The 27,406-nt window shown below is 40.4% G+C and overlaps 2 protein-coding genes across 2 annotated transcripts; one reads left to right on the top strand and one right to left on the bottom strand.

Moving 5' to 3' along the window:
- The first annotated feature begins 915 nt into the window (after positions 1-915).
- Positions 916-14,484, top strand: sgsm3 (small G protein signaling modulator 3). Its single transcript, XM_031751198.2, has 21 exons — positions 916-1,144; positions 5,206-5,274; positions 5,433-5,518; positions 6,262-6,325; positions 6,962-7,173; positions 7,295-7,402; positions 7,645-7,788; positions 7,912-8,107; positions 8,253-8,398; positions 8,662-8,895; positions 9,039-9,221; positions 10,439-10,594; positions 10,693-10,747; positions 11,087-11,136; positions 11,335-11,487; positions 11,579-11,649; positions 11,876-11,924; positions 12,045-12,130; positions 12,236-12,358; positions 12,585-12,645; positions 13,378-14,484. The coding sequence occupies exons 2-21, from the start codon at positions 5,268-5,270 to the stop codon at positions 13,459-13,461; spliced, it is 2,268 nt and encodes a 755-aa protein (XP_031607058.1). The 5' UTR covers positions 916-1,144; positions 5,206-5,267; the 3' UTR covers positions 13,462-14,484.
- A 3,982-nt stretch (positions 14,485-18,466) lies between these two features.
- Positions 18,467-27,406, bottom strand: gtpbp1 (GTP binding protein 1). Its single transcript, XM_031751203.2, has 13 exons — positions 26,965-27,406; positions 25,345-25,456; positions 25,027-25,207; positions 22,791-22,974; positions 22,382-22,546; positions 22,134-22,257; positions 21,838-21,952; positions 21,610-21,754; positions 21,334-21,516; positions 20,756-20,891; positions 20,364-20,542; positions 20,010-20,171; positions 18,467-19,539 (listed from the first exon to the last, which is right to left on the bottom strand). The coding sequence occupies exons 1-13, from the start codon at positions 27,157-27,159 to the stop codon at positions 19,423-19,425; spliced, it is 1,998 nt and encodes a 665-aa protein (XP_031607063.1). The 5' UTR covers positions 27,160-27,406; the 3' UTR covers positions 18,467-19,422.

The raw sequence follows: 27,406 nt of genomic DNA, 5'->3' as shown, positions 1-27,406 counted from the left end.
AAATGTACTGTTTATAAGGTTTGGGGAAACCTGTAGTCAGCTGAGACTGAAGAAGTCACTTGGATGAGTGACGAAACGTTTCTCCCACAAAACGCTACGTCCAGATGAACAGATTCAACTTTTGGAGATTTACTTTCCTGGATGATTGAGAATGCATCAAGACGTTTTAAAAAAAAAATGAATCCCTTTAAAAAATAATGAAATGATGATTAATGATAGTAAACCTGAAATACTAAACTAACAATAACTAAATCTGAAAGGCGTTATTAATGTTAAAACTAATGGATTCATTAGAGACGGTAGGAGGAGGCTTTTGTAAAACACAGCCATCTTGTGGAGTAGTCATGTAAGAGCAACGTGATGTGGCTTCAATCAGCAGCTAATTAGATTAAAAATTAAGCTGCTGTCATATGCTTAACAACGTTAGAAAGAAGGAAAGAGAGGGGGCAGTGGAATACGCTGTATTGTGCGTGAATACACTTTAATGCTAATAAGAGTAAATAAATTAAATAAACATTAATTACTGTGAAATAACAGTGATAGATGCAGTGATAGTTGAATTTTCTCATTTGCAGTTTCTGTCTTTACCTATTTTTTTAAAGAGGTTTCTTTACAAAGAAAAAAAAAAAAAAAAAAAAAAAAGGTTTATTTGAAAAAAACCCCCACTCAAGCAATTGGAGTTAGCACAAACTCCCATAACAGCTACTGGTTGACTCCCGTCATGACTAGCACTGCTCTGATGTTCTGAAATGTGTGTGGTTGTTTTCGTAGCTGGTCTGAATGAGGTAAGGGAGTACAAAAAAAGAAAAAAAAAAAAGAATGAATGAATGGAACAAACAAGAGATACGTCGTGTGCCTGCGTCACCTACTCCCCACCTGCGGAAGGATATTTTTTGACTGAGAATTGTAGTTCCGGGATCTGGCGCTACTTCCCACGATGGAAAAGGAACTGGGAAAGCCTTACAGGGCGTAAGAATACGTCGGAGTTACACGTCGCCACTAGCAGGTGCACAGCGTTGGGAAGTCTTACGTCCGAGGCGAGAGATGGCATAGCATATGGCGTTTTCTCTTTAAAACTATAGGGGAAAACGAAAAGGCACGTCCTCCAGAAACCTTAGCGTGCTTTCGCTAGAATAATGTCACGGTAAGTTAACCGGGCAGGCCTTCCGTGGCACACCGTTTTGCACCTAACTACTAGCTAAAAGCTAAACGTAGCATGTTTGGCTAACAGCTGACAAGTCAGTATGAATGCATGAGCGTTAAATTTCATGGCTTATTGTTTGATAACATTTGTGGAAAATAAACGTGTTGACTAAATGTGTTGTCCCTGATGGGATTTTTTTTTAAGGAAAGAAAATGTTTTGTTATCGTCTCGTAGCTGCACCTGACGTCAGCTGGGGTTTGACGTAACAATAATTGAATCATTGCTGAGCATTGTGCTTCATACATATCTTTAAGTTTAAAAAAAGCAGACTATTCAGTGAGATTTGTGTGTGTGTGTGTGTGTGTGTGTCGGTAATATCACGTGTGGTCTACCATTAACGTTTCAGCATTTCTGGGTCAGCTGAACGGTTTAACGATGACACATACAAAGCTGACAGATGCTGCAGTCTGTACCAACACAACAGATGATTTACACTCAAACGTGCCTCGTAGTGCTATCAGACGCAGGAGAGTCACTTGTTGCTTTATGCATAATCTTATGGCTTACTGACAACAGAGCTTAGGTGTTGCAGATAGATGTTGACAAGAGTGATGCAGTGCTTTTTTTTTTTTTTTGTCATACAGCACCTATTCCCTACAGGTTCTTGCCTTACACTCCCTTGAAACGAGGAAGTAAGGGTATTTAGACGGGAGTTTCCAGCACTTTCACTCAAAGAAGTGGCCTTCCACGAACATCCCTTTGCGTGTATGTGTGTGTAAGTGTAACTGAGACTATAATTAAATGCAATGCATGCCAGTGTGTAAGAGGGGAGACACACACAGATGGACGGCCAAGGAGACTGAAGGTGTGCGCCTGTCATTCTTCAGCCAAAGCTAGATTTGTTGGGCACAAGGCAGAGATGCTCTGGCATACACCGACATCCTTTTTTTTTTTTCTTCTTCTTCTTCTTCTTCTTTTGGTGAGGAGGCGACATGAGTCACCAATGTTGTGATTAGTGAAAGGGACAGCTGGGGGAGGTGTAAGGGGAAGTGGAGTGGGTAGAGCTGATTGGGCAGGCTGACAAGGCAGCACAAACTCTAATTAGAGTAGATGTAAGAGCTTCCTTATAGTGTTTAAAAGGAAAGGCTTTATGTGTACGATGCACACTCTTGGCCTGTTTGCACAGCAGGATGTTGCTTATTGGTGTTCTTACAACAGGGTGTTGACCAGTGTGTGTGCAAACACTTGCGAGTACAGCCACACCTCCGCAGTGAAAAGGATGTTATTTTGTTTGGAGAGGAAAAAAGCATGAAAGACCCTTTGTTATAGGTCCGGGAAGGTCCTCAGATGAAGTGATTTGATTTGTCTGTGCTGTTTACATCCTTGGGAGAACAAAACTGTAACAAGTTTCCATTTCCATTTATCACATGCATGTGAGAGCATTAACTTCCAACTCACCTTAGTTCTGTTCATTTCCTGAAAGTTGTGACTTATTTCTGCCCAAGTTTTGCCTTTCTCTACAAAATCTAAAATACTCACTTTTATTAATCTATTGTGTATTTGAACTATCTGTTTTGCAGTAGGGTGGTTGCAAAATTTACAGCAGAGTCACAATCGTATTTTAAGTATCCGTGTTTGCAAACTTGGTGTTCTTCTTTGTAGTAAAGAGCACATCCTGCAATGACTCTGAGAATAAGGATTCATATTCTGAGAATAAGGATTCATAGTGGGTTACTCAGAAATTACCAATATGTTCAACAGTTTGCAGGATGGATTTTGTAATGTTTGTTTTTTTGGCAGGTGATTAAGCTGTTAATGTTCTTGTAAAGGAGAAACTCTAAAATCCCAGGCCTCCCCTCAGTTAGACAGAGCTTCCCTGAAAACACTTGGCCATCCTCCAGACCTCAAATTGATTTCTCATCTCTCTTGAGTCCTAAATCTCCCTTCATGCCGCAAGCCTGCTGCTAGAATGAATCATTTTGGCACTGTGTTTGCATGCAGGCGAGCCTCTTTTCGTAGGTTATGGTTGTTATAGTGTTATGTGGCTTGTAGTTGCTTAGATTCCAAGTAGTGGTTTGTCTTACTGATATACTGTATAATTTCTTCTCTGGGGCAACAACTCGCTTGTTGCATTTGCCCACAAAACATCTATCAAACACAAACCATATATAGTGTTTTACTATTTGTATGCAAAAGACAGAACTGAGACTTGAAATCTTCTTAGATGCTAATGGCAAGAATCCATCATTTTAGAGGGACATTTGAAGTTGTCCAATAGCCATATATCGGCCATTATACATACATCTTCCCAATATGCCTATGTGATCTGTACTTTGTTAGAAATGCTGCAGTGATTACTGAAACTTGGAGAAATTGAGCCAGAATCATCGCACAATTACTCCAAGAATAGTTTTCTAGCTTTCTGTTTTGTAAAGGGGAAAAACCAACAGCATCTTTTTATTAAAGTCAGGTTTCATCACAAATCCTCCAGCAAAATGCAGCTCTCTGTGGTTGTTCCCAAGCACAGTGCTGTTTAAATGTACACCTAAAGACTGTAAATAAATCTGTGTCCTCTAGACTATTCTGACTTTAGAAAAATGTCCTTTTGTTTTGTTGTTGATTGTTTTGTTTTATAGTCAGCAAATTCATGGTCTGAATGCTTTAAGGGCGTAACATATACAGACTCTCTGTAGACTTCTCTTGTTAATCTTTTTGTTTTATTTATTTATTTTATTTTATTACATTATTATTAGTGGATATTATACTGGAGCAGACAGTGGGTGGAGGACAGGTCGGCCGGTGGTGGTGGTGGTGGGATTGATCAGGTTTAATGAGGTTACAGCTGTGTCATCTGTGCTCCCTCCCACTGTTCGGTAGGTTTAATTGGCATCAGTGCTTTAGCTGTGAGTGGGGAGGAAAAAAATGTGTGAATGTTAGTTCTGAAAACTATTTTGTGCAGCAGGCAGTTTGTTCAGCATTCCTTGGCATTAGTTTCAGCTTTAATAAGTTAATATGCAAAATATGTTGTTCATAATTGTGCAGTTACATAGTGTGCAAAGTGTGTGGAGCTGAGTTAAAGTTGTGAATATTAGCCTGTGGAAACACCATTGTTATTAACAATATCTAAAACACAGAAAGGCTGTACTGAGGTTAACAACTTTTTACCAACAGTTAGATGAGATCATGGTATTTGTCGCAGTGCTGTAGTGGGATGACCCACTTTGCTCGCCGTCATTGCCAATATTTGCCATGTAATTTATTTATATGCTTAAACTGTCACTTTTTTTATTTTAATGCACAGGCTAAAATCTTGCAGACAAAAGCTTTTAAATACATGGTGTGTTAAGTCTTTGTTGTGAATTTGTAGGCGCAATTTTTTTTATGGTTTTCTCACAGAATGTTAATTTTACCCCAAGATGTGCGCCTCTACATTTAGAGCATGACAACACACATTTGTACACACACAAAGAGTTTAGTAGAATAGTTAGCCTCTGGTAATTACAGCAGTCATATGGCCTTGAAGAGAGAAACAAGAATCCTCTTTATTTTGTTTTGTGTTTTTTTTCCTCTCTGTGTTTGTGCCGAAGCTCTGCATGTCCTGGAGTTTATTCTAGAAGAAGGGGCATTGCCTTGTTACATTGTTGTTGGTCTGTTGGACAATTTCTTCGTACTCGATTGGTTTGAGGAATGGCGTATTTGTTTAGCAGTTAGGTAGGTTTACATTATAGTAACTTGGATAGTATCAAAATGGTCTGAGGTACTGAATAACAGATTATGGTATCCGAAAGGATTTCAAACATTACATTTGGCTTGGTGACCGGATTGCTACTGAAACAGTGAAGTCAAACACATTTATAATGTCAGCTAACTTGATGTGGTTAGTGGTTGTAAAGGTCTTTTATTCTCAGTGCACCACTGTGTCTGGAGATTATCCCACAAACATATGGGGTGCTGTCAGCTGGAGGACTGACTAGCTTCAGCATCGTTCTGAAAAATGCAAATGTTGACGATCTAGAAATTAAAGTGCCAACTCATTCTCAGCATCTGTTTCTTTTCTATAGAGTGGCGATCAGCTGACTTGTTTACTCCCAGGTGTCCCACCATATTGAACTCAATCAGCAAAATGTCAGGTATATTTGCAAAATGTAATTTCTTTGCAGAACTTTGGATTTATTATATATATGTGTGCGTGTGTGTGCATGTGCGTGTGCATGCGTGTATGCGTGTATGTGTGTATAGATTTAGCAATAGAAAGATGGATATAATAAGAACCTTTGTTTTCTTTTAGGTACCTACACACCAGCTCCTGGTGGGCCATTCTCGGCTCTTACCCCAAGCATGTGGCCCCAGGACATTTTGGCCAAGTACCATCAAGTAAGAATATGGTTTCCCACATTATTGATAAAACAAGTTTCTTGAGAAATGGAACATTTCAGATCGTAAAAATTGAGAAAAAAATATTAAAGGCTGTCACACATCTACATCTTTTTTTTTTTAGTTTTCTTCAACAAAAAATCGACTAATCAAATGCTGCCTACTTTAGTTAAAGATGTGAGTTGTGGAGGTTAATAAAGAATATATTTAAAAAATTAAGTGCATTCAGGGTTGTGGTCCCACAGTGAAAGAGGGGTGGAATTCCCATTAGTGTTTGCCCAAATCAAAGTAAAATAAAAGTTTTTGATTGTGTATAATCCATGAATTGGTTTGGTATGAATATCAGTAGATTTATCGTTTTTGTTTTCTGTGTTCTACCAGTTTCATTAACAGGTATTTATGACTAAGCATAAATATTTAGTTTTTAAATCACCAATTAAATAACCCACAGGTTTGTATATAATGTATCTGAGCTTACTTTTAAATTGAGAGGAAAAACGTGGTGAAAATGTGGCTTTGTGCTGCCAGTTTATATCTAAAACACCTCCTGTAGCCTGCTTGGGTGAAGGTAACTTTGTTCAGCATAAGTTACCATGGTGATCTCGTCAGTTTAAAACACTGCTCCTTTAATGGCACTGAAACCATTAATCTCACTTCTTTATAGCCACGTTTGTTTGTTATAGTCATGTTTCTACTATGAGATGTTCACCGATTAAATGCATGTCACTGTTTTGTTTCTGCAGAAAGACTCTTCACAGCAGCTTGAACTCCAGTATGATGAATTTGGCTTTAGAGTGGACACAGAGGGTATTTTTAATTTATCCATTTCTTCTTTTTTGCTCTCTCTCACTCACACACACAGACAATTCTTTTCTATCTTAAAACTTTTTTTTTTATCATCATTTGGTGAATCGCAGTAAAAAAAAAAAAAAGATATGAGCATAGTAGCTCTATTATGTAGGTGAAGTGCATGTGATCTCAGGGTTTTTACAGCCTTGACCTATTATGATGATGAAGAAGGCTATTTATTGAATATTCTTTGAGCGTGTATTTTGAGTTTTAAACCCCCAAAAAATGTTTTGTTAATCTATCAGCCAATTTTTAGTGATTTTAAAAAACAATCCAAATACACAAAATTATGGTTCCAATGTCATGAATGACATTGGAATGAACTCTCCGCTTCTCTGAAGTGTGCTGGTTGACAACTCTTACAAAAGTAGACTACTCTCTGCAGTCCTCCTGGAGACTCAGCTGAGTTTGTTTTAAGTGAAGCAGCTTTCATATCTCTGCAGTGCATGCCCACAGTATTGCAGCGGGTACCATTTTCCATTATATTGTTCTCCTTAATCCAAGAGTTTGCAAGTTATAACAATTTTAATATAGAGCCTGCACAGAAAACAAACTAAAGCTGAAGTTAAGGCTGAATATATTACTTTCTCTTAGATGGTGGGGAGCCTAGGTCTTGGCTGGGCACTGAGGGCTCGCCCCAGCGTGAAGACCCCCAGCAGCGACTGCGTTGGCAAGCCCACCTGGAGTTCACCCATAACCACACAGTAGGTGACCTGACCTGGGATCTTATTGATCCTGTCCTTCCACGCTCTGAGCGTTTGCATTCCTTGGTGCTAGGAGGAATACCTCATAGTATGAGACCACAGGTAAGCTTTACCACCAGTGCTGTTTCTTGAAGTTGACTCGAAGTCTAAAATACTGTTAAAGCAAGCTAGTTATATAGTGATGTTACTGAAACATCGTTTTTTTTCCCCCCTCCTCTCCTAGCTTTGGATGCGTCTGTCTGGAGCCCTTCAAAAGAAGAGGACCTCTGAGATCTCTTACAGAGAAATCATCAAGAACAGCTCTAATGATGACACCACAGTTGCTAAACAGGTAAAATGCCTAACTGTATATATGTGTGAAGACTTATTATTGTAATTATTATTATTAAGTACAAAATGTACTGCCTAAATGCAGTCAGCAAATCTGTCTGACACATTTCACTCAACACATTTGGAGATTAGACTTCAAGCATTTGGGTGTTTTGCACTATTTTTCTTCATTTGCTATGCAGAATCCTTAAAGATCTTTCAAATAATAATGGGATGATCCCGTCTTAATCTTTTGTCCCTCAGATAGAGAAGGACTTGTTACGGACTATGCCAACCAATGCGTGTTTCAATAGTCTGACCAGTGTTGGAGTGCCAAGGCTGAGACGTGTACTGAGAAGCCTAGCGTGGCTCTACCCTGACATTGGGTACTGTCAGGGAACTGGCATGGTAAGAACACATACATAGAGAGCCTGTCTGATCAGTTACAGTACGCAGAGCAGCTGATTCAACATAGAAGGTATTCTCCTCTTTACGCTCTCATTGTTTCTCATATCTGTCTCATCTATCCAGGTGGTTTCCTGCCTGCTGCTCTTTCTCGAGGAGGAGGATGCACTATGGATGATGTGCGCCCTGATTGAAGATCTTCTTCCTCCATCTTACTTTTCCTCCACTCTGCTGGGTGTTCAAACGGACCAGAGAGTTCTCCGCCAACTTATTGTTCAGTACCTGCCAGCCCTTGACCGCCTTCTGCAGGAGCATGACATAGGTAGGTTCAAGCATCAAGAAAGATGAGAGTTTAGTCCTTGGGTTGTTAAAAAAAAAAAAAAAAAAAAAAAAAAAAGTTGTGAGTTGCACTCTATACTGTACATTGTATACAGTAGGTAACATCATCTTCTTTTTTGTACATCCAGAGTTGTCACTGATCACACTGCACTGGTTCCTGACATCATTCGCCAGTGTGGTGGATATCCGTCTGCTCCTTAGAATCTGGGATCTGCTCTTCTATGAAGGGTCACTTGTGCTTTTCCAGGTGACACTGGGCATGCTCAAGATTAAGGTTAGCCACAGTACTTCTACTGAATCTCAATAGCCTCATGCAGTTTGCATTTTTCTTGAATGCTTTACATTTATTTTTATTGTTTTCTTTAGTCAGTGTGTGCAGTTACCAATTAGATTTTTTTTCTTTGGGGGAAAGCAATTAGGATGGAAGATAATCATCATCCTTAATTCCCACTCCAGTTATCTGCCAATCATTCCTATTATTAACAAGAGCGGTTTATATTGAGTACTAATCTTATTTAATTTACTCCTTGACTCCAGGAGGAGGAACTTGTATCATCAGAGAACTCTGCATCCATTTTTAATACTCTTTCGGATTTGCCGAGCCAGCTGAGAGACGCACCTGCAGTTCTAGGGGAGGCTATGAGGCTAGCAGGGACACTCTCCCAAGAAACTCTGGAAGCTCACAGACACAAGCACCTAGCCTACATCCTAAATGAACAGGCACAGCTCAGCAACGGCAACAACACAACACTCAACACCAATCTCAACAAGGTCAGTCATTATAGTAATTGGCATAATTTACTAGTCATGTGGTTTAGACAGGGAGAGTAGGAGTTGTATATTTACTTTCTTCTAAAATTTTTGTTAAACAAAAAGAGGGGGAAAAAATTGAGATTTTATTGATACATGTTTAGGTGGTGAGGAGGCAGTCGCTGCGCAGGAAATCCACCCTGACCTCCCTGCTTTTTGGGGAGGACGAGGCAGAAGCTCTGAAGTCAAAGAACATAAAGCAGACTGAGTTGGTGGCCTCCTTGCGAGAGGCCATATCCCGCATTGCAGAGCACTTCCATTGTCTGGATCCACGCCACTCCAGCACTGTGAGTGTTTATGTCCTGTTCTGAACTATGAATCAACCAAAATAAACAGAGCATCAGCCATGCTGTACTTTCATTGGCTGTCTGTAGCATTATAATTAGGGATGGGTATCGAAAACCGGTTCTTGTTGAGAACCGGTTCCCACTGTTTCAATTCCTTGGAATCGTTTGCCATTTTTGCAAACGATCCCCTTATCGATTCCAGTCGCCCCGAATGACGTCACCACGTTGCGGAGCGTACCTGGCAGGAAACACAGCACCTAAGCGGCTCAAACGCTTAAAAGTTTGTTTATACTTTACGAGAACGGATGACAACAGGGCAACTTGCAATACTTGCAAAGTAGATATTTCATTAAGGGAGGAAACACTACGAATATGCAAAAGCATTTGCTCACAAAACACGCGATGAACTTAAATGAATGTCTTTAATTCCGCTCCGGACTCGTGAATCTCAACCCAGCAGCAGCAGCGGTAACGTTTGCACGTCATCTCCCGTTAATGCGGCAGGTAAATAATCAACTAACAGTGCATATTATGTTAGCGCGATCTGCTTTATTACAAAACCTGCCATTGTGCATTTAGGTGACTATGATGAGACAGACAGAGTCTGGCTGGCGCTCGCTGGCAGTTGTCGCTGCAGTCTACCGGTAGCGTCTCTTTTCAGGCCCGAATGTCACCGAGCAGTGACTAGTTTGTGGTCAAAACCTTGCAGCCATTTGCCACAGCAGATGGTAAGTGAATGTGTTTAATTGTAGGCAGGGACATTACTGGATATTCTTGTGTAATTGCTACAGAATAATTTATGTTATACTTTGTTATTGCTACAGAAGAATATTTATTTTATTATTTTACATTTACAATTTTCCCCGGGGACCCTGTGACACCCCATTGAAGAGCTGTAGGCTGTGGATCTCTTAAGATCTCACTGTTGGGTTTGTAAGGCCATGTTACTCCTAAATTTCTATCTTGTTGAAAGAGAAGATATAAAACAGTTCTAAGCTAATCGACCTTAGTGTTCTCCTTTTTAAAAACAAGAATCGATAAGAGAATCGATAAAGAATCGAATCGTTAAACAGAATCGAAAATGGAATCGGAATCGTTAAAATCTTATCAATACCCATCCCTAATTATAATACTCCCCAAATTGTGGAATTAATTTTAAGATTATTATTTTCTCACATTTTGACTTCGTATTGATCTGTTCCATTTTATCTGTCTAGGATCTGACTCCAGACTACTCCATGGAGAGTCATCAGCGGGATCATGAAAACTTTCTTGTGGTATCTCGCAACCGACGGAGACGGGCAAAGGCTTTGCTGGACTTTGAGCGTCATGATGATGATGAACTGGGCTTTAGAAAGAATGACATCATCACTGTGAGTCATAATTTACAGAAATGCAGGCAAAAAAGAAGCACAGCTTTAACACCGTCTGGTCTCTGTGTCTCATTCTGCTATATTCTTCTGTCGCTCAGATTATTTCGCAAAAGGACGAACATTGCTGGGTTGGTGAACTCAACAGCCTTAGAGGTATGTGGGATTTAAAAAATCATAATAATTTTTTAAATCTAAAGAGTCAAAAAAATTTCAATGATCTAGCACATTTAAAATTTTAAAAAGCTGATCCAAAGGCAGATGTATTTACATTCCAGGATTTCAGAAAAACATTTAAAAATGAAAAACAAAGTAAAGAATTAGTGATAATAACACAAATATGCAAAATAAGTAAAATTGTGTAAAAGCTAGGGGATAAAATTATAAAAGGAATCATGTTAAAGTAAATGCATAAGTAAATGTAACCATAGAAACAACTGATATAAAAGATCGGTAAGTAATTATCCACTGTATCATAAATTTTGTCTTTAACAGGCTGGTTTCCAGCAAAGTTTGTTGAGATTCTTGATGAAAGGAGCAAGGAGGTATGCACATTCTTACATTATTCTCCCAATTAAAGCTAAGCACTTTGAAATTGTCCAATTAGCTGATGTTTCTTACAGTGGTCGATGTCATCAACTATGCACCAGGTTTTGTCTTTGCTTCTTTATTATTGTAATGTCCTGACTGTCGAATCATACAGTGTCTTCAACGCTGATTGACGATCTCGTACATGTCTTCAGTACTCACTAGCAGGTGACGACTCTGTGACAGAGGCAGTGACAGACCTGGCCAGAGGGACTCTATGTCCAGCTCTGAAGGCTATCTTCCAGCATGGTCTGAAGAAACCATCTATACTTGGAGGGCCATGTCATCCCTGGTTATTCATAGAGGAGGTAGGAAAACTTTTTGTCATCATAGTACCTTGTATCACACATGCGTCTGTCAAACTGAAAATGTAAATTAAATCCTCTGCTTTTTACTCAGGCGGCCAGCAGGGAGGTAGAGAGGGACTTCAATTCTGTTTACTCCAGGCTAGTCCTGTGTAAAACCTACAGGTGAGATGCACAGAAAGTGTTATTCTTTGTTATATTAACCTAAATTGTAATGTTCTCCAGGTGCAATCAGGGATGCACTTGACTTTAATTAGCATTGCATGATGCTTTGTTAAGAACATAAATGGGCCATTTACCGTTAACTGTATGCTCAGTGCACTGTGTGCTTTTTGCACTACTGCTACTAGAGATTTGGAAATAACAAGTGGTTGTCTTTGGGATTTACCAGGTTAGATGAAGATGGAAAAGTACTAACACCAGAGGAGCTGCTTTACAGAGTAAGTGAACACTCTATTTATTAATCACTAAGTGTATTGTCAGTGAAGTGAGGCGTAGCTTCTAGTCTGTAAAGTCGCCATGTAGCACTGAAGACTGTTTCCCTTTGATTACCTTCTCAGGCAGTGCAGTCAGTCAACATGAGCCATGATGCAGCACATGCCCAGATGGATGTCAAGTTTAGGTCTCTTGTGTGTGTTGGCCTGAAGTAAGTTTCATCACACATGCATGTAGAATTGAAATCATCAAAGTCACTCTGTAGAAGCATATTTTCATACCGAGTCTGTTTGAAACTTAACATGCCTCTCTTCAGTGAGCAGGTGCTGCACTTATGGTTGGAGGTGTTGTGCTCCAGCATGGCGGCTGTAGAAAAATGGTATCACCCATGGTCATTCCTTCGTAGCCCCGGATGGGTTCAAATCAAGTGTGAGCTCAGGTAGTTAACACACATCAGTGTGTTCAAAACATGGATGGTTACGGAGTGTTAAATTCTTGAAGTTGGCTGTATCTTATCCACGAGCCATCTTTTGCATTTTCCACACATAATTCAGTAGTGTAAAAACAGGAATATACATGTAAAAGAAGCTTAAAGGGTAAAAGTTAAACAAAGTGAAGCTGTGTATCCATCAGGATAATGATTAACAAACCTGTTTTCTCCTCAGGGTCCTGTCAAAGTTTGCCTTCAGTCTCTCCCAAGATTGTGAGCTTCCCGACAAAAAAGAGGTGAGTCAAGGAGAATGTGACAGCGTCTCAATATAGAGCGGTTATGAGCCAGTCTTACTATCAAGGACGACTTGTTAGAACTAAGTGAAGAAAAACATTATGACTTATACTGTTTCAGAAGTCTGCTATTCTGAAAGCAGAAGCTATGGAAGTGCTGGTTCAGCATCACCTCTTTAGTTGGGATCTCTAGGTAATGTCGCTCATGAGACTGTCGGTACATTAGCGTAGATATTAGTGTTCTTCGTATTCTTTTACCCTTCATTTTCAGAGTGATGTGGCACATTTGAATAAAAGAATAAAATATCTTTGAAAGAGGAAATTTTGCCATGTCACTGTAGAAGTAGACTAGAAATAGCAGTTGTTAGTGCTATTAGTGACATGCTGCCATCTCCTCCCTCCTTCCTGTAAGTCAGACTGTCTCCTCTGGGGGGAAAAAAGCGTCATCTTTATCGGATCCACTGATTTCACTTTTATTATATTATGCTGACTGTAGATACTATAGTCATCATGTGCGGTCAGTGTCATGAATTTTTTTTCCCTTCAGACTCCAGATGGTAACTTTTTGTTTTGTTTTGTTTTTTTAATTAAAGGAATATTCTTTTAGGCATATAATAAAACATATTTTCATTAAAATTGCTGATTGGTGTTTCTGTCAGAAGGTGTTGCTATCTGCCATGCATTACTAACTTCTGACTTCAAGTAAAAGCTTTCCCCATTTCATTTATGTCCCAGGAAAAGGAGCAGAAGCCACTGAAAGAGGGAGTGCAGGATATGTTGGTGAAACATCACCTGTTCAGCTGGGACATTGACGGATAAATGTGCAGCAAGAATGGCTGAAACCTATGACTTGGTCTCAAAGTCATAGCTTAGCTTAGCCTTTTATTTTTTTTCTTTAAATGTTAAAAAAAAGTGCAGAGACAAGAAATGTAGACTACTACTGTCAGCCTGCTAAAAGAAGTGACTGCTTCACCAACCGGTTCACCCTCTCATCCTGTGTCAGTTTTGGACAATGGTAACACCCAAATGACTGAAACTCAACTGGTTTGTGTTGGCTGAAGCATGTGCACATCATTGTACATAATTTAAACTGATCAATACCCAGTACTGGAGGTTTCACTGCAAGGTTTAAAATACATATATATCTATATACACATCTTACACACTCCTGCCATAGAAAGAGAGTTTACCGTTAGGACAGACTACAACATATGCCTGAACAGCATTTTTTTCAGTACCTGCAGCTCATGGTGCATGAGTGGGTGAGAAATACAATCTATTCTTTTATTCTGCTCATAATGTTGCCATGACGAACACAAGTTTTTGTAACATTATCCTAAATTCCCTCCGCATCATCCTTTAAAGATTTAAGGCCAAACTAGAACATTACTAAACACAAAGCTGTAAAGTTACAAACTATTTTTAAGTGGAATGTATTTTACCTCAGTCTCACAAATTCCACAAAATACTTCATTAAATGTTGCACATGCCAAGTAAAGCCTTGTGACTTTGTGATATAAAACTATGGGTATGTGTGCTACCTAAGCAGTGGTAGTAAAACGTCTGTCTTGTGTAATATAATGTACATGAAGCAGATAATTTGTGTTACACCTATATATGTATAAAAGATAACTACACATACAAATCTATACTTTGTAATGTTTGTTTTTTGTATATGAACACATTTGTTGCTTGTGACTAAATGTACCATTAAGGCAATTCAAACATAGGACTTTTTATCTGTATTTTACATACAGCTTTACAGACTGATCTCTAGCTTTGACTTAAACATTCAGAAATAAACTGCATCAAGTTCAGTGAGCTGTGTTACATGCAATGAAACCTGTTCATTACTGTTTTTAAGACAAAGTTTTTGACTTTGTTCTTTTGATTTTTATCCCTTAGAGCAGCGGTCCCCAACCTTTTTTGCGCCACGGACCGGTTTATGCCCGACAATATTTTCACGGACCGGCAATGAGGTGTCGCGGATGAATACAACAAAATAAAACTAGTGCCGGTACCGAAAAAAAGAAGATTTATTCATAACACACGTGAAAAGACCCAGGAAAACCGAGTTAACGATAAAAACCATAACAAAATAACGTTGAAAACCGATAAAAACCCTGAAAACCATACGTTTCACACCTGAGCCTCAACTCTCGCGGCCCGGTACCAAACGACTCACGGACCGGTACCGGTCCGAGGCCCGGGGGTTGGGGACCGCTGCCTTAGAGCAGGGGTGCCCAATCCTAGTCCTCGAGAGCTACTGTCCTGCAGCTTTTAGATTCATCCTTGTTCCAACACACCTGAATCAAATGAATGTCTTGTTATCAGGACTTTGCCAAACTTGATGACATGCTGAAGAGGTCATCAAACCATTTGATTCAGCTGTGTTGGAGTAGGGATGCATCTAAAAGCTGCAGGACAGTAGCTCTCGAGGACTAGGATTGGGCACCCCTGCCTTAGAGTTAAAGAACAGCTCTAAGTATTTTTTTAATTTCACAGGTATACTGTGTGTATCTTTCCTTAGTTTCTTAGGTCTACATGACTTTTTACTTAATTGTCAAATTAACAATTGAATTCTTTCTTTTCACTAATGTAATTTAAAATAATATTTCACCAATCCATAACGCTCTAAGGCCTGCTGTACAAAATTTCACTAAAGATTTACTGAAGAAAATCATCTATTCTCCTGGCAAATCATTTTTGCTAAACTTTGGAGTGACCCCACATTTCTTGTTATTTTGCTTCCAATGAACCAGGCTTACACTTTTCTGAAATGGTCTTGAGCAATAGTTTTGCAGTCTTTCTGAAGGTCGTACAAAGTGTTTTTTCTTTGGACCTTGGCTATTTTTTTTTTTTTTTTTTTTCCACTCATTTTCAGTCCAGTTCAGTTTTCAGGGGAAATGTTTTATTGTTAAGCCTTATGACACTGGCAACTAACTTATGTGATGAACCACTGTTGTCTACGCTGACAACATGGCATAGATCCATTTTTAAATTGTATCTTTAGGTACTTTGTTACTAGCTGCCAATTTGCTCACATTTCTCTACAAAAAATGCCAGAGATAACAGTTTGAAAGACATAAAATAGCCAAAAAGGTGAATCCATCAACCAAAAGTTTGCAAGGTGTGCAATGTGGCCTTAAGCAGTTTGACAAAACTTGGACAAAAGGGGCACAAAAGAAGTGGCAGGTCTTAAAAATTACAACAGAAAAACAGTATCTGAAAGTAATTTCCTGAACTACAGGGAGTGCAGAATTATTAGGCAAGTTGTATTTTTGAGGAATAATTTTATTATTGAACAACAACCATGTTCTCAATGAACCCAAAAAACTCATTAATATCAAAGCTGAATGTTTTTGGAAGTAGTTTTTAGTTTTAGCTATTTTAGGGGGATATCTGTGTGTGCAGGTGACTATTACTGTGCATAATTATTAGGCAACTTAACAAAAACAAATATATACCCATTTCAATTATTTATTTTACCAGTGAAACCAATATAACATCTCCACATTCACAAATATACATTTCTGACATTCAAAAACAAAACAAAAACAAATCAGCGACCAATATAGCCACCTTTCTTTGCAAGGACACTCAAAAGCCTGCCATCCATGGATTCTGTCAGTGTTTTGATCTGTTCACCATCAACATTACGTGCAGCAGCAACCACAGCCTCCCAGACACTGTTCAGAGAGGTGTACTGTTTTCCCTCCTTGTAAATCTCACATTTGATGATGGACCACAGGTTCTCAATGGGGTTCAGATCAGGTGAACAAGGAGGCCATGTCATTAGTTTTTCTTCTTTTATACCCTTTCTTGCCAGCCACGCTGTGGAGTACTTGGACGCGCGTGATGGAGTATTGTCCTGCATGAAAATCATGTTTTTCTGAAGGATGCAGACTTCTTCCTGTACCACTGCTTGAAGAAGGTGTCTTCCAGAAACTGGCAGTAGGACTGGGAGTTGAGCTTGACTCCATCCTCAACCCGAAAAGGCCCCACAAGCTCATCTTTGATGATACCAGCCCAAACCAGTACTCCGCCTCCACCTTGCTGGCGTCTGAGTCGGACTGGAGCTCTCTGCCCTTTACCAATCCAGCCACGGGCCCATCCATCTGGCCCATCAAGACTCACTCTCATTTCATCAGTCCATAAAACCTTAGAAAAATCAGTCTTGAGATATTTCTTGGCCCAGTCTTGACGTTTCAGCTTGTGTCTTGTTCAGTGGTGGTCGCCTTTCAGCCTTTCTTACCTTGGCCATGTCTCTGAGTATTGCACACCTTGTGCTTTTGGGCACTCCAGTGATGTTGCAGCTCTGAAATATGGCCAAACTGGTGGCAAGTGGCATCTTGGCAGCTGCACGCTTGACTTTTCTCAGTTCATGGGCAGTTATTTTGCGCCTTGGTTTTTCCACACGCTTCTTGTGACCCTGTTGACTATTTTGAATGAAACGCTTGATTGTTCGATGATCACGCTTCAGAAGCTTTGCAATTTTAAGACCGCTGCATCCCTCTGCAAGATATCTCACTATTTTTGACTTTTCTGAGCCTGTCAAGTCCTTCTTTTGACCCATTTTGCCAAAGGAAAGGAAGTTGCCTAATAATTATGCACACCTGATATAGGGTGTTGATGTCATTAGACCACACCCCTTCTCATTACAGAGATGCACATCACCTAATATGCTTAATTGGTAGTAGGCTTTCGAGCCTATACAGCTTGGAGTAAGACAACATGCATGAAGAGGATGATGTGGACAAAATACTCATTTGCCTAATAATTCTGCACTCCCTGTAATGAGGAAAAAATTCCAGCAAAGACCTGATACAGGACTAGAGAGGCTCTGCAGTTGATTCATCTACTGTTCAGTGAAGGTTCTCAGTCATCCAGGTCATCGTAGTCAAAGGAGTTTGCAAAGAAAAGCGTCTGGACTTCTTCAAGCAACTTAAAGAAGTCCAGACGCTTTTCTTTGCAAACTCCTTTGACATCTACTGTTCACTGAAGCCTCGTCAGAAATGGTCTCAAGAATGGCTGGCTGTCAAGAAACCATTTTTGAGGAAGGGAAACTGGCAGAAAAGCCTGGGGTTACACAACAACTGGACAGAAAGGCAGTGGCAACAGGTCTGACGGAGTGATAACTACAAAGTTGAAATGTTTGGTACATAGGAGGTCTGGAGAGAGGTACAACAGTGAGTGTCTGCAGGCATCTGTAAAAACTGGTGGCAGCTGTGTCAGGATTTTGACCTGCGCTTCAGCCAGTGGTGTAGGGGATCATGTCAATATTGATGGATTTCTCAATCATTGCTACCATCTGGAAAGCATCTGTCAGCAACCTCAGCATAACAATGATTTTACGCACACTGCCAAAAAAAAAGCATTCTTGGATAGAAAAACACACAATAGAATGCCATCAGTCATGGATTTTTCTTCCCAGAGCCCAGGCCTCAACATAACTGAAGCAGTGTGGGATCATCTTGACAGAAAACAGAACAAAAAGGCAGAAAACAACCAAAGGCGGGTTTTGAATGTTCTTCAAGAAGCCTGGAGAACTATTCCTGAAGACTACTAAAAGAAATGATAAGAATTCAGGCAGTGCTAAAGAGTGAAGGTGGTAATACCAAATGTTGACCTTCAAGCTGGTTAGAACTGTACAAACTCTGTATAGTATATACTGTATTTTCATTTCGACTTGAACTTGTTTAAATAAATCTAATTCCCATTTTCCTTGCAAAATAATAAGAAATGAGGGGTTCGATCCAAGCAAACAATATTGCTGCAAGTAAGGTCAGAAATATTGAAAACATGGAAACACAATAGCCAGCAATGTTGAAAAGTTCACTAAACTGTGTTTATTAATGGTCCTTTTCTTGTAGCAAGGGGTTTAAAATGTCACAATATGTCTACAGCAACAAGCCATAACACATGGGATATGAGAATTACAAGTAGCACTGCAAGTACGGCAAGTATTACAATCAGTAGCAGCTGCTGAAGTGAGAAACTGTGCTGTATTGGTACTAACACTATTATAAGGTTTATATATAGACCGACGATGGAAGAATGACGCATACTACTGAATCTAGGTGTGCAAGTGAACTTATCTCAAAAGATAAAGACCATCCAAGAGTAAATGTTCTGCATGTCAAATAAATAATTATAAAACAAAACAGCTTATATTTTCTGTATACCTAGAATTTTAAATCAACTCTGCTACATTTGTGATTTGCATACATTTTGTACATCCTTCCAATCAGTAAAACTAAGAGGCGATTAATGCTGTATAAATAGTACAACTGTTTATCATTGCAAATACACAAGGAATTCATGGGTGTCACTAATAGCTGCTCGTAAATATAGGGTATTGGACCCTTGTCTTGGGTTTATCCTTCCTCCCTGCCCCTGAAACTGAGCCAGAGGACTGTTTTCAGACACGCATAAAATATGGATAAAATTAAATATATTCATCATCCTGAGTGAGGCTAACCTCAAAAACCACACTGCTTTCAATCACCCAAGCCATTCGAAATGGTAAAGGCAGCTGATATTAAATGCTTAGGAGGTGTATGCTTTTAGTGTGAGACATACTCCTCTGTGTTCCCTTTTAAAAAGAATTAAATAAAAAGCACGGGACCTGGTGTAAAAACAAACAAACAATAAAACTAAAAAAGGCGAGGAGTAATAAGACTGAGGAGAGTGTCTTCCTCCAAACATCTGCTTCCTTCATGGTGTGTGGAATGAAGACACTTGGTGGAGTGACAGGAAGAAATCAGACCCGTGGGCTTTTCAGCAGCTCCCTATCCCCGATGAGGAGGGCGCTGCTGTGGGGTTGGTGCTGCTGTTCTGGCCTTTTCCTTTGTGCCTCTGGCCACCCCTTCTCCTTCCACCACCTCCAGACTTTGGCTGTAATGTAGATAGAACGAAACTGCTCAATACGGCAGTCGCTGCACTGCATCACAATGCCAAAAACAACAACAAATGCAAAGACTAGAGTCCATATTGCCAGTCTTCACAAATCAGCCTCACTGTTGCTTTTGTTTTCTGTCAACACAGTTTACCTTGTTCTCTTTGTTGCCCTCCTTTAACTGAGGGTCATCATCTCCCTCTCCCTTTGAGAGCCAGCCACGAAAGCAAAGGAGATGGAGAGAGTGTACAGGAGTGGTGTGGGTGAGTTAAAATTTAGGGTGAAATATTACAAAGCAGACAAGGTGTTAAATGAGAAAAAAAAGGGGAGGAGGAAACAGAAGTTAGCAGAACAGCAACTTCGGGGTAAGTAATCAGAATCTGAAGAAACGCAGGAACTGCACTAGTGCGCACACAGTATTTGTACATACAGCATACAGCTTTAGGACTTTTAATGACTTGTGACTCACCGGTTGTATCGAGTTGGAGGCTGCCGGCTGAGCTGCTGCTCCCACGTCGTCACCGGCCACCACAGTGCCGTCCTCTTTTCGCAGCGGCGCCTTTTTGGTAGACTGCATTTTGATTTGTGGCGGTTTTGAGTTTGATGGCATGTTATTGGTGGATTGCAGCAGCTGAAAATGATATGAGACAACACGTTAGTCCCAAAGAACTATCTGTGAGCACATAAACTTACAATGATTTCTACATTTTGGCCATAATCTTAATATTATTTCCAACTACAGCTTTAGAACCTGGCTCATGATCATCAGATCACTGTAGCGTTATCTCAACATAAACCTTCAGCTTCCAGAAGGCTTTGCTACCTTAGTGATGGTTCCTACAGCCTTGGTGCGCCCCTCCCTGAACACCAGCCTCTGGTCACAATGCAGGTACTCGGGGGTCTTGATGAAGCGGAAGTGGACTGAAGCCTTGTCGCCTGTTCGTAAGCAGTCTCTGTTCATGGACAGGATGGTGGCTGTCTGCCTTATGCTGCCACAGTGGACTGAGTGTTGAATCAGGGGGAATATATACGTAAAGGAGAATGAACTGACGCTTACTGTGGTTGTAAAATGACCATTTCAATCCCATAACATTTATTACACATACAAATGTTCAATGTCATTTAGAAACTTGGCTATAAATCTTTGCTCAAATGTCCTGCCCTTGCCTTAAGGTGACTCTAGAAACACACACAGAGCGTGTCACTACTACCCACCCATGGCCTGGTATCTCGGGGATATCGTGGTGGGATGATGCAGCACCAGGATCTCAGCCTCAAACTCCCAAGTTGCCTGTGGGTTTAACCTTGGGGACACCATTACCATGCCTTTCCTTATGGACGAACGCTTGATCTTTGGAAGGAAGCATATGATAAAATGCCATCATTTTCACTTCCCTTCTATTATCAAGATGAATAAGACAATGAATAAGTCTGTGAAGGTTCTCAGTCATCCAAGTCATCGTAGTCTAAGGAGCTTGGAAAGAAAAGCGTCTGGACTTCTTTAAGTTGCTTGAAGACGTTTCACCTCTCATCCGAGAAGCTTTTTCAGTTTTAGGGTCAAATGGTGGAGAGTCCCAGATTTAAGAGATTTGAGAGATTTGAGAGGTGAAACGTCTTCAACCAACTTAAAGATGTCCAGACGCTTTTCTTTCCAAGCTCCTTAAAAGACAATGAATAACACTTTTCAAGACCAGCAATAAGGCCTAATGAGTAAAAAAACTGCTAACATTTAACTGACCTATGCAATGCCAAGCATCTGCACTAGACAGTGGATGATTTTATTGTTTCTCTACCTTTTTAAGAGCAAACGAGGCAGTCTGGCCACCTCTGACCTCCTTCACAGGCATTCTTTTACGGTGTATTGATTTGACAGCAATAGAGATGAAGCTCCCTAGAGGATCGGGTCCCAGCAGCATGGTGTCATTCAGGCGTATGAGCCCACGTAAAGTAGTTCCCGATACTACAGTTCCCACACCCTAAGACATAAACAACACATGACCTGTTTTTTTTGCATTAAATTTACATGATAAAATAAATTAGGGAGAGGAGTTTATCAGCGTTCATAGTACCGGCACAGAATAGGTATCATCTATTTGAAACTCAGCAGGCTGATCGTCCCGGTAGGATGTCCTGGAGGAAAGCAGGTTGAGAAACATCTTAAGCAGGTCCATGTTCTCACCGGTCACATTGGAGATCTGAAAGATGGGGCACATCCTGGGGGAGCACAACAAACACACGTAGGTTACAGTGAGGCATTTTCTTTCTGATGCTGAATCTCGCTAGAACAGACCCAGTACCTCTCCGAACTGAAGTTTGAAGCCGTGACTATGACGTCGTCCTTGTTCTGTACCAGGACAGGAATTTTTCTACAGCCTGGGGACTTCAGTAACCTCTGCAGCAGCTTTAGGGTCTCTGATAAAAGGAAAGGAAGACCACACAAGTTATTTAGTTGTTAATGTAATTTTTTTAGCATGTGAAAATGCAGACAAACAGCATATCAGTTAATAGAAGCCAACATGCCAACACAAGCTCTGATGTATATATTGCATAATAAGGAAATATTGCAAAGCAAATAAAACCCCAGAAGGCTTACCTTGCAAGATGTTGGCTGGGCACATGTCTATCTTGGTTACCACTACAAACACAGGCACGTTCAGAGCTAAAGCCAGGCCCAGGTGCTCTTTGGTCATTCCTACGATACCTGCATTACTGCCCACCTGGAAAGGAAGGGAAAAGTGAATTTTATTCCTATATTTGCATGAAAAAGAAAAAAAATGGGACATCATGGATACTGTATATAGGCACACGACACCATCTTCCCTCCCCCTCCCCCTTTCTGACCATAAGCATGCAGAAGTCTGGAAGGTGTCCTGTCATCCCAAACACTGTAGTCTTGAGGTATTTCTCATGGCCAGCCAAGTCTATGAAGGTAATGACCTTAGAGGACTTCTCGCAGATTTTCGTCCAGTCCAGACTTCCTCCGTGACTGTCTGGTTTATTCACCACCTGGGAGGCAAGAACAAAAACAGAAATCCTAAACATACAGTCTTTCATCTTACATCAACATTTACTGTAGGTCCTCCATATTACTATTAACCTTCAACACCAAACTCATTTCTTCTCACACTTATTTTAATAGTCAACATATTTCAGCACCTCATGATTCAGTATATGAACCATCATTAAAAACATGAGTCATTTTCAGAGTTACACTTCTTTTAGAAGTAAAGCACTGAGCATACACACTCACCTGTCCCTCTTGGTCAAACCCCAGGATATCATTGCCCACACTGCTGGTCCTGCCACTCTCCATCTCATGCTTGTGTCTGAAAAGTTTCTGGCGGGCAAAGCCCCTGCCGTTGTCTAGCTCACCATGTGTTAACACTCCCAGTAGAGTACTTTTACCAGCATCCACATTGCCCACCACTGCAACCCTGAGAGACACAAGAATACCATATAGGTTGAAAAAAGAGCCTTGGATGCTTCAGGGATAGAATAGAACTGAAAAAAATAACTTTCATTGTCCAAACTAGTGGAAAACTGGTTATCAATTCATACTAAAAACTCTGATAATTATCAGCACACATTCATACACACACATGCATAAACCTCTGTGAAAGTTAGAAAATACATCACAGCATCTTATTATTCATCATACTAATTGCATTTGGCACAAATCATCCTATATACAGCTTTTTACAAGCCAGAGGCATCCTATAACATTGTCCTGAGTGCAATTCAGATTCAGTCCAGTATGTTCCTATTTACCACAGTCAGACTACCATACCAGACTGAGTATTGAACATGAGGACGATTTCAATCAAGCTCACATTTACTCTTTCCAAATTTTGGAAATATTTGCTAACCCCAAAGCCTCTTAGCTTCCTCATAAGAAACAGTCTCTGACTAACTTTCTTATTGATGTAATCAGCATTAGCTGTAAAATGTAATTCCTTATCACTGTCAAGATCCTGGGTCTCTCAACCCAGCGTTTTGAGTTCCTTGTGTCTTTTGTATTATGTTTGATGTTTAAGGTTCTCTTTGTATCTTAGTTTATTCCATAGTGTCCAGTGTTCTTAGGTTTCCTGTATTCTCTGTTTAGTTTCCTGTGTATTTAATAGGTTTCCCTCTGTGTCTGTGTTTCCTCATTCCATCATGTGCTCCTCCATGTTCTCTTTCTCCCTTTAGGCTGTCTGTGCACTTCCTGTTTTACTTTGAAGGTCTGTGTCTCATGTTAGTGTATTCTGCTTTGCTTCCTTGTCTCGTCAGTTCTGATTACTCCCACCTGTGTTTCCCTCCTGTTGCCCGTTCCCTGATTGCCCCTGTGAATATATAAGCTCTGTGTTTTCTTGTGTGGTTTGCTGGTTTGCCTGTGATGTATCCCCGAGTCTCCCTGTGTTCGTCTGTATGTTATCCTGTGAGTTTTGGGTTCAGTTTCATGTGTTTAGGTTTTCCCAGTTTAGTTATTTCTTAGTTCCTTTCCTCGCCATCTCCACTTAAATAAACTCACTCCTCATACCAACCTCTGCTTGCACTTGGGTCCTCACTTTACCTCCGCATGGCCTGCCTCATCACAATCACAATGTTTTTCCAGATACTTAAACTTATTAATGACTTCCACAGACTGAACAGAAAATGGAAGACCTGTTTTACGGCCTGTGTAATTCAAGACAGGCTCTTTTGTGTTTTCAATGTTAATCAACAAATAGAGAGATTTATAGCATTCCTCCAACCTACGCAATGATGCAAAATCATCAGGGCTGGTTATGACCGGGACCAACAAGAGCTATATCATCAGCATATTATACCAGCTTCATATTCCCATTCTGTAGCTGTACATCATTTATATAAAGAGAAAATAACAATTGGGATAAAACACACCCTTACAGGTTCCCCGTATTACAAATTATTTCATTAGATACAACATGAGTAATACAGACTTTCTGCGAACAATAAGTTTCAAAATATCTAATCCACTGTTACCCTCTTATTATTAGTTCTTGCAATAAAATGTGTCCTTGTATTAAAGGCTGAAGTTGGATTGACAAATATAATCCTTCCCTGATCAGCTGTTTGCTGTAAGCGATGTATAACTGTATTAACTAGAATCAATGCAGCGTCTTTTGTGCTCCTTTGTGACTTGTATGCTAACTGCATACAGGCCAACTGATCCATAATAGCTGAGGTGAGATGTTTTTAACCACTCCCTCCATATAATTAGACAGTACACAGGTCAAAGCCACTGGCCAAAAGTCACTAAGGGTTTTGGAACCCAGCCCTCTTGGGATTGGTTTTAAATTTCCTTTAAAATTCTCAGCTGTAATTGTACCAAGTGTGCATCTGACTTTTTCCACACCTGAGGGGCCTCTGGGTTTTTTCAGTAGTTTATCTGATAAAAAATTGAAACAGTCTGGTCGGGACACATGTCACCTGTACTGAACACACTGTGCACTGTCGAAAGTAAGTGTGACTTCATTACTGCTCACCTGACCTCCAGGAAGTCCAGCTCACCCACACGCCTCCGTATCAGATAGTCACGTACCAAACCGGCAGCCTCATTGCGCTCCCGTAGAGGGATCAGGTCAGCATCCAGCTGCTCACACATGGAGTGCACTGTGGCTACTGAGGCCTCCATATCTTTCTCATCCAAACCCCAGTCACCACCATCTGCACAGGAGGAGAACAAGAACAGATGTGTTACAAACTGTTACAGAGTGAATAGGTGAAAAGGTGGAAGAGAGAGACTCATAATTTACACTATAGTATCCTTGGAATTTGGACAAGGGCTTTTATATATCTCTCACCTGAGCCCATTCCAACCACATAAATAGTCTCTCCACATCCCTCTTCCATCCTGTCTCGTAGCTGCCGAAGTAACGAATCATACTGCTCTCCATTTGGGCTAACAAGTGCCAGCTATTGGGTTCCAGAGAGGGGAAGAGAGAAAACATAAAGAGTAACACTGGCCATGAAATTGTTAAATCAAATATCCTTCTTCTAATAACAGTTAATAACAGTTCCCGGGAGAGACTGCATCAGGTAAGGTTGTTTTAAAAAAAAAGAACAGGCATTGAACCAAACAGTATTACTTATTTGGGACTATTTATTTTCACTGGAGGACACTCTCATACCCTGTAAGCAAAAAGAAATCTGAAGAGAATGGCAGGATCGAAAGCATCCCTCCACACGCAAACACAGCTGCTTCTTTTCTCATGACATACCTCAAGGTTACATGAGCACACTGCTGTTATCCCTGCTGATGTGGACCTAAAAACACCTTGAAATGCAATGCTATTTGTGTAAGAAGAACCTGCTTGTTTTATGTTTATTTGTTGTGAATGTTGGATTGAGTGTGTAGGACCTTGGGAAGAGTAACTAAGGATGAGGGTGATGCTCATGGGGATCCTGATTAAACAAACAAGTTTTTTTTTTAAAGCACAACTTTTGCTAATTTTTGTTTCTATTTTTAAAAGAAACTAACACACATACACACACACACACACACACACACAATGAAATAAGTGAACTATTGAGGAAATGTAGTTTAGGCCCAGGAGTAGCAGAAACATACTTTACTTAGTGGCAGTACATTGCTTTCCCTTTAAGGGCGGGTTACAAGTGTAATAGTACTATCATACTTTATACTAAGAGATATGCATTTGGAGCTACACTAAAGGCCTACTAGATGAATAGTACCCAGTGTATTGGGTTATTGAGAAGTTACTACACAGAATAGCATATCAGTTGCTGACATACTTAAACTGTCAGGAGCCAAAAGTCAACAAGGGACTGCCTACCTGATGCAACTCTGTGCAATGTGTTTATGGGACCAAAAAAACACCATTGTAATGTGCAATTTAATACCTGTGGGGGGAAACATGATTGCTTTCACTATTACATTCAAACATTCCGGATTACGTCAGGCCAAAAACTCTTTTTTCATGCTACAAGTTCCGGTATTTAAGAGCAACTTTCAGTATCGCTACAGCCAACAATATATATCATACATAGAAATTATAGGCAAAACATGTCGGGTAGTTTAGCTGGTATCCTGGGAAGCCGACCATATTATCTCATTGTTCGTTATTATCCCGTATGTTTTTGTTTTCGGTTCACAAATCGTCAATGACAGATGAGCCATATTCACTTGTGTCACGAAGTGCTTCTATGTGCAGCTAACGTTAGCGCCGGGCTCTGCTCCGCTGCTATTTTAGCTGGAGCTGCTAACACCTGCTAGCTGTTTAGTGTCAACAAAAGCAGCTCGGTGTCCAGAAAATCTGTCGTGTGTTATATTTGGTGCTTAAAAATACTCCGTAGCTATAAAACGTTAATTACATAGCTATAGAGGAGAGGCACATTCTTCTTTTCATTCATTCATTCACTGACAGCAGCAGCTAGCATTAGCTTGGCCAGCTTAGCTTTACCTTGCTAGTAAAGTCAATCCCCCGATCCTCGGGCTCGCCATTGAGCACGTCCCCATCCTCGAAACACTCATCCCCGGCGTCGTCGCTGCATCCTCCACGGTCTGGAGCAAATATACTCGCCGGGACTAAAGCATCGGCCAGCGGTACGGAGCCTGGGCTAATGCCTGGCTCATGCGCCGCCGCTACTGATGCCATTTTTATGCCAACTTTGCAGTAATAAATTGCAGGTTTTCCAAACTGTTGTGATGACGGCTGGCAGACAAACACACACACATATACACACTAACCGGTGCACCTCGAGCTGTCAACTCCAGTGTTAGTTAGACATTTACTACGCTACGGTTAATGACGTTAGCAAGGGTCTCACCGCGCTTTAACTAACATTAAAATAACGCTTATTTATGTACCGTCTGTCTGCATTTGAAAATGAAAACTACCAGCA

The sequence above is a fragment of the Oreochromis aureus genome, linkage group 4 (genome assembly GCF_013358895.1).
Source record: "Oreochromis aureus strain Israel breed Guangdong linkage group 4, ZZ_aureus, whole genome shotgun sequence".
Lineage (NCBI taxonomy): Eukaryota > Metazoa > Chordata > Actinopteri > Cichliformes > Cichlidae > Oreochromis > Oreochromis aureus.
Note: the sequence above shows the minus strand (reverse complement) of the source record. Positions and strands in the feature narration are given on the sequence as shown.

Excerpts from the sequence above, each read along its gene's own strand:
- gtpbp1 (XM_031751203.2), bottom strand. The coding sequence starts at position 27,159 with ATGGCATCAGTAGCGGCGGCGCATGAGCCAGGCATTAGCCCAGGCTCC. Across the intron at positions 21,517-21,609 it reads ATGATACCTATTCTGTGCCG|GGTGTGGGAACTGTAGTATC; the intron begins GTACTATGAACG and ends TTTATGTCTTAG. Across the intron at positions 20,543-20,755 it reads CCCGAGATACCAGGCCATGG|TCCACTGTGGCAGCATAAGG; the intron begins GTGGGTAGTAGT and ends TTCAACACTCAG.
- sgsm3 (XM_031751198.2), top strand. Across the intron at positions 6,326-6,961 it reads CTTTAGAGTGGACACAGAGG|ATGGTGGGGAGCCTAGGTCT; the intron begins GTATTTTTAATT and ends ACTTTCTCTTAG. Across the intron at positions 9,222-10,438 it reads ATCCACGCCACTCCAGCACT|GATCTGACTCCAGACTACTC; the intron begins GTGAGTGTTTAT and ends TTATCTGTCTAG.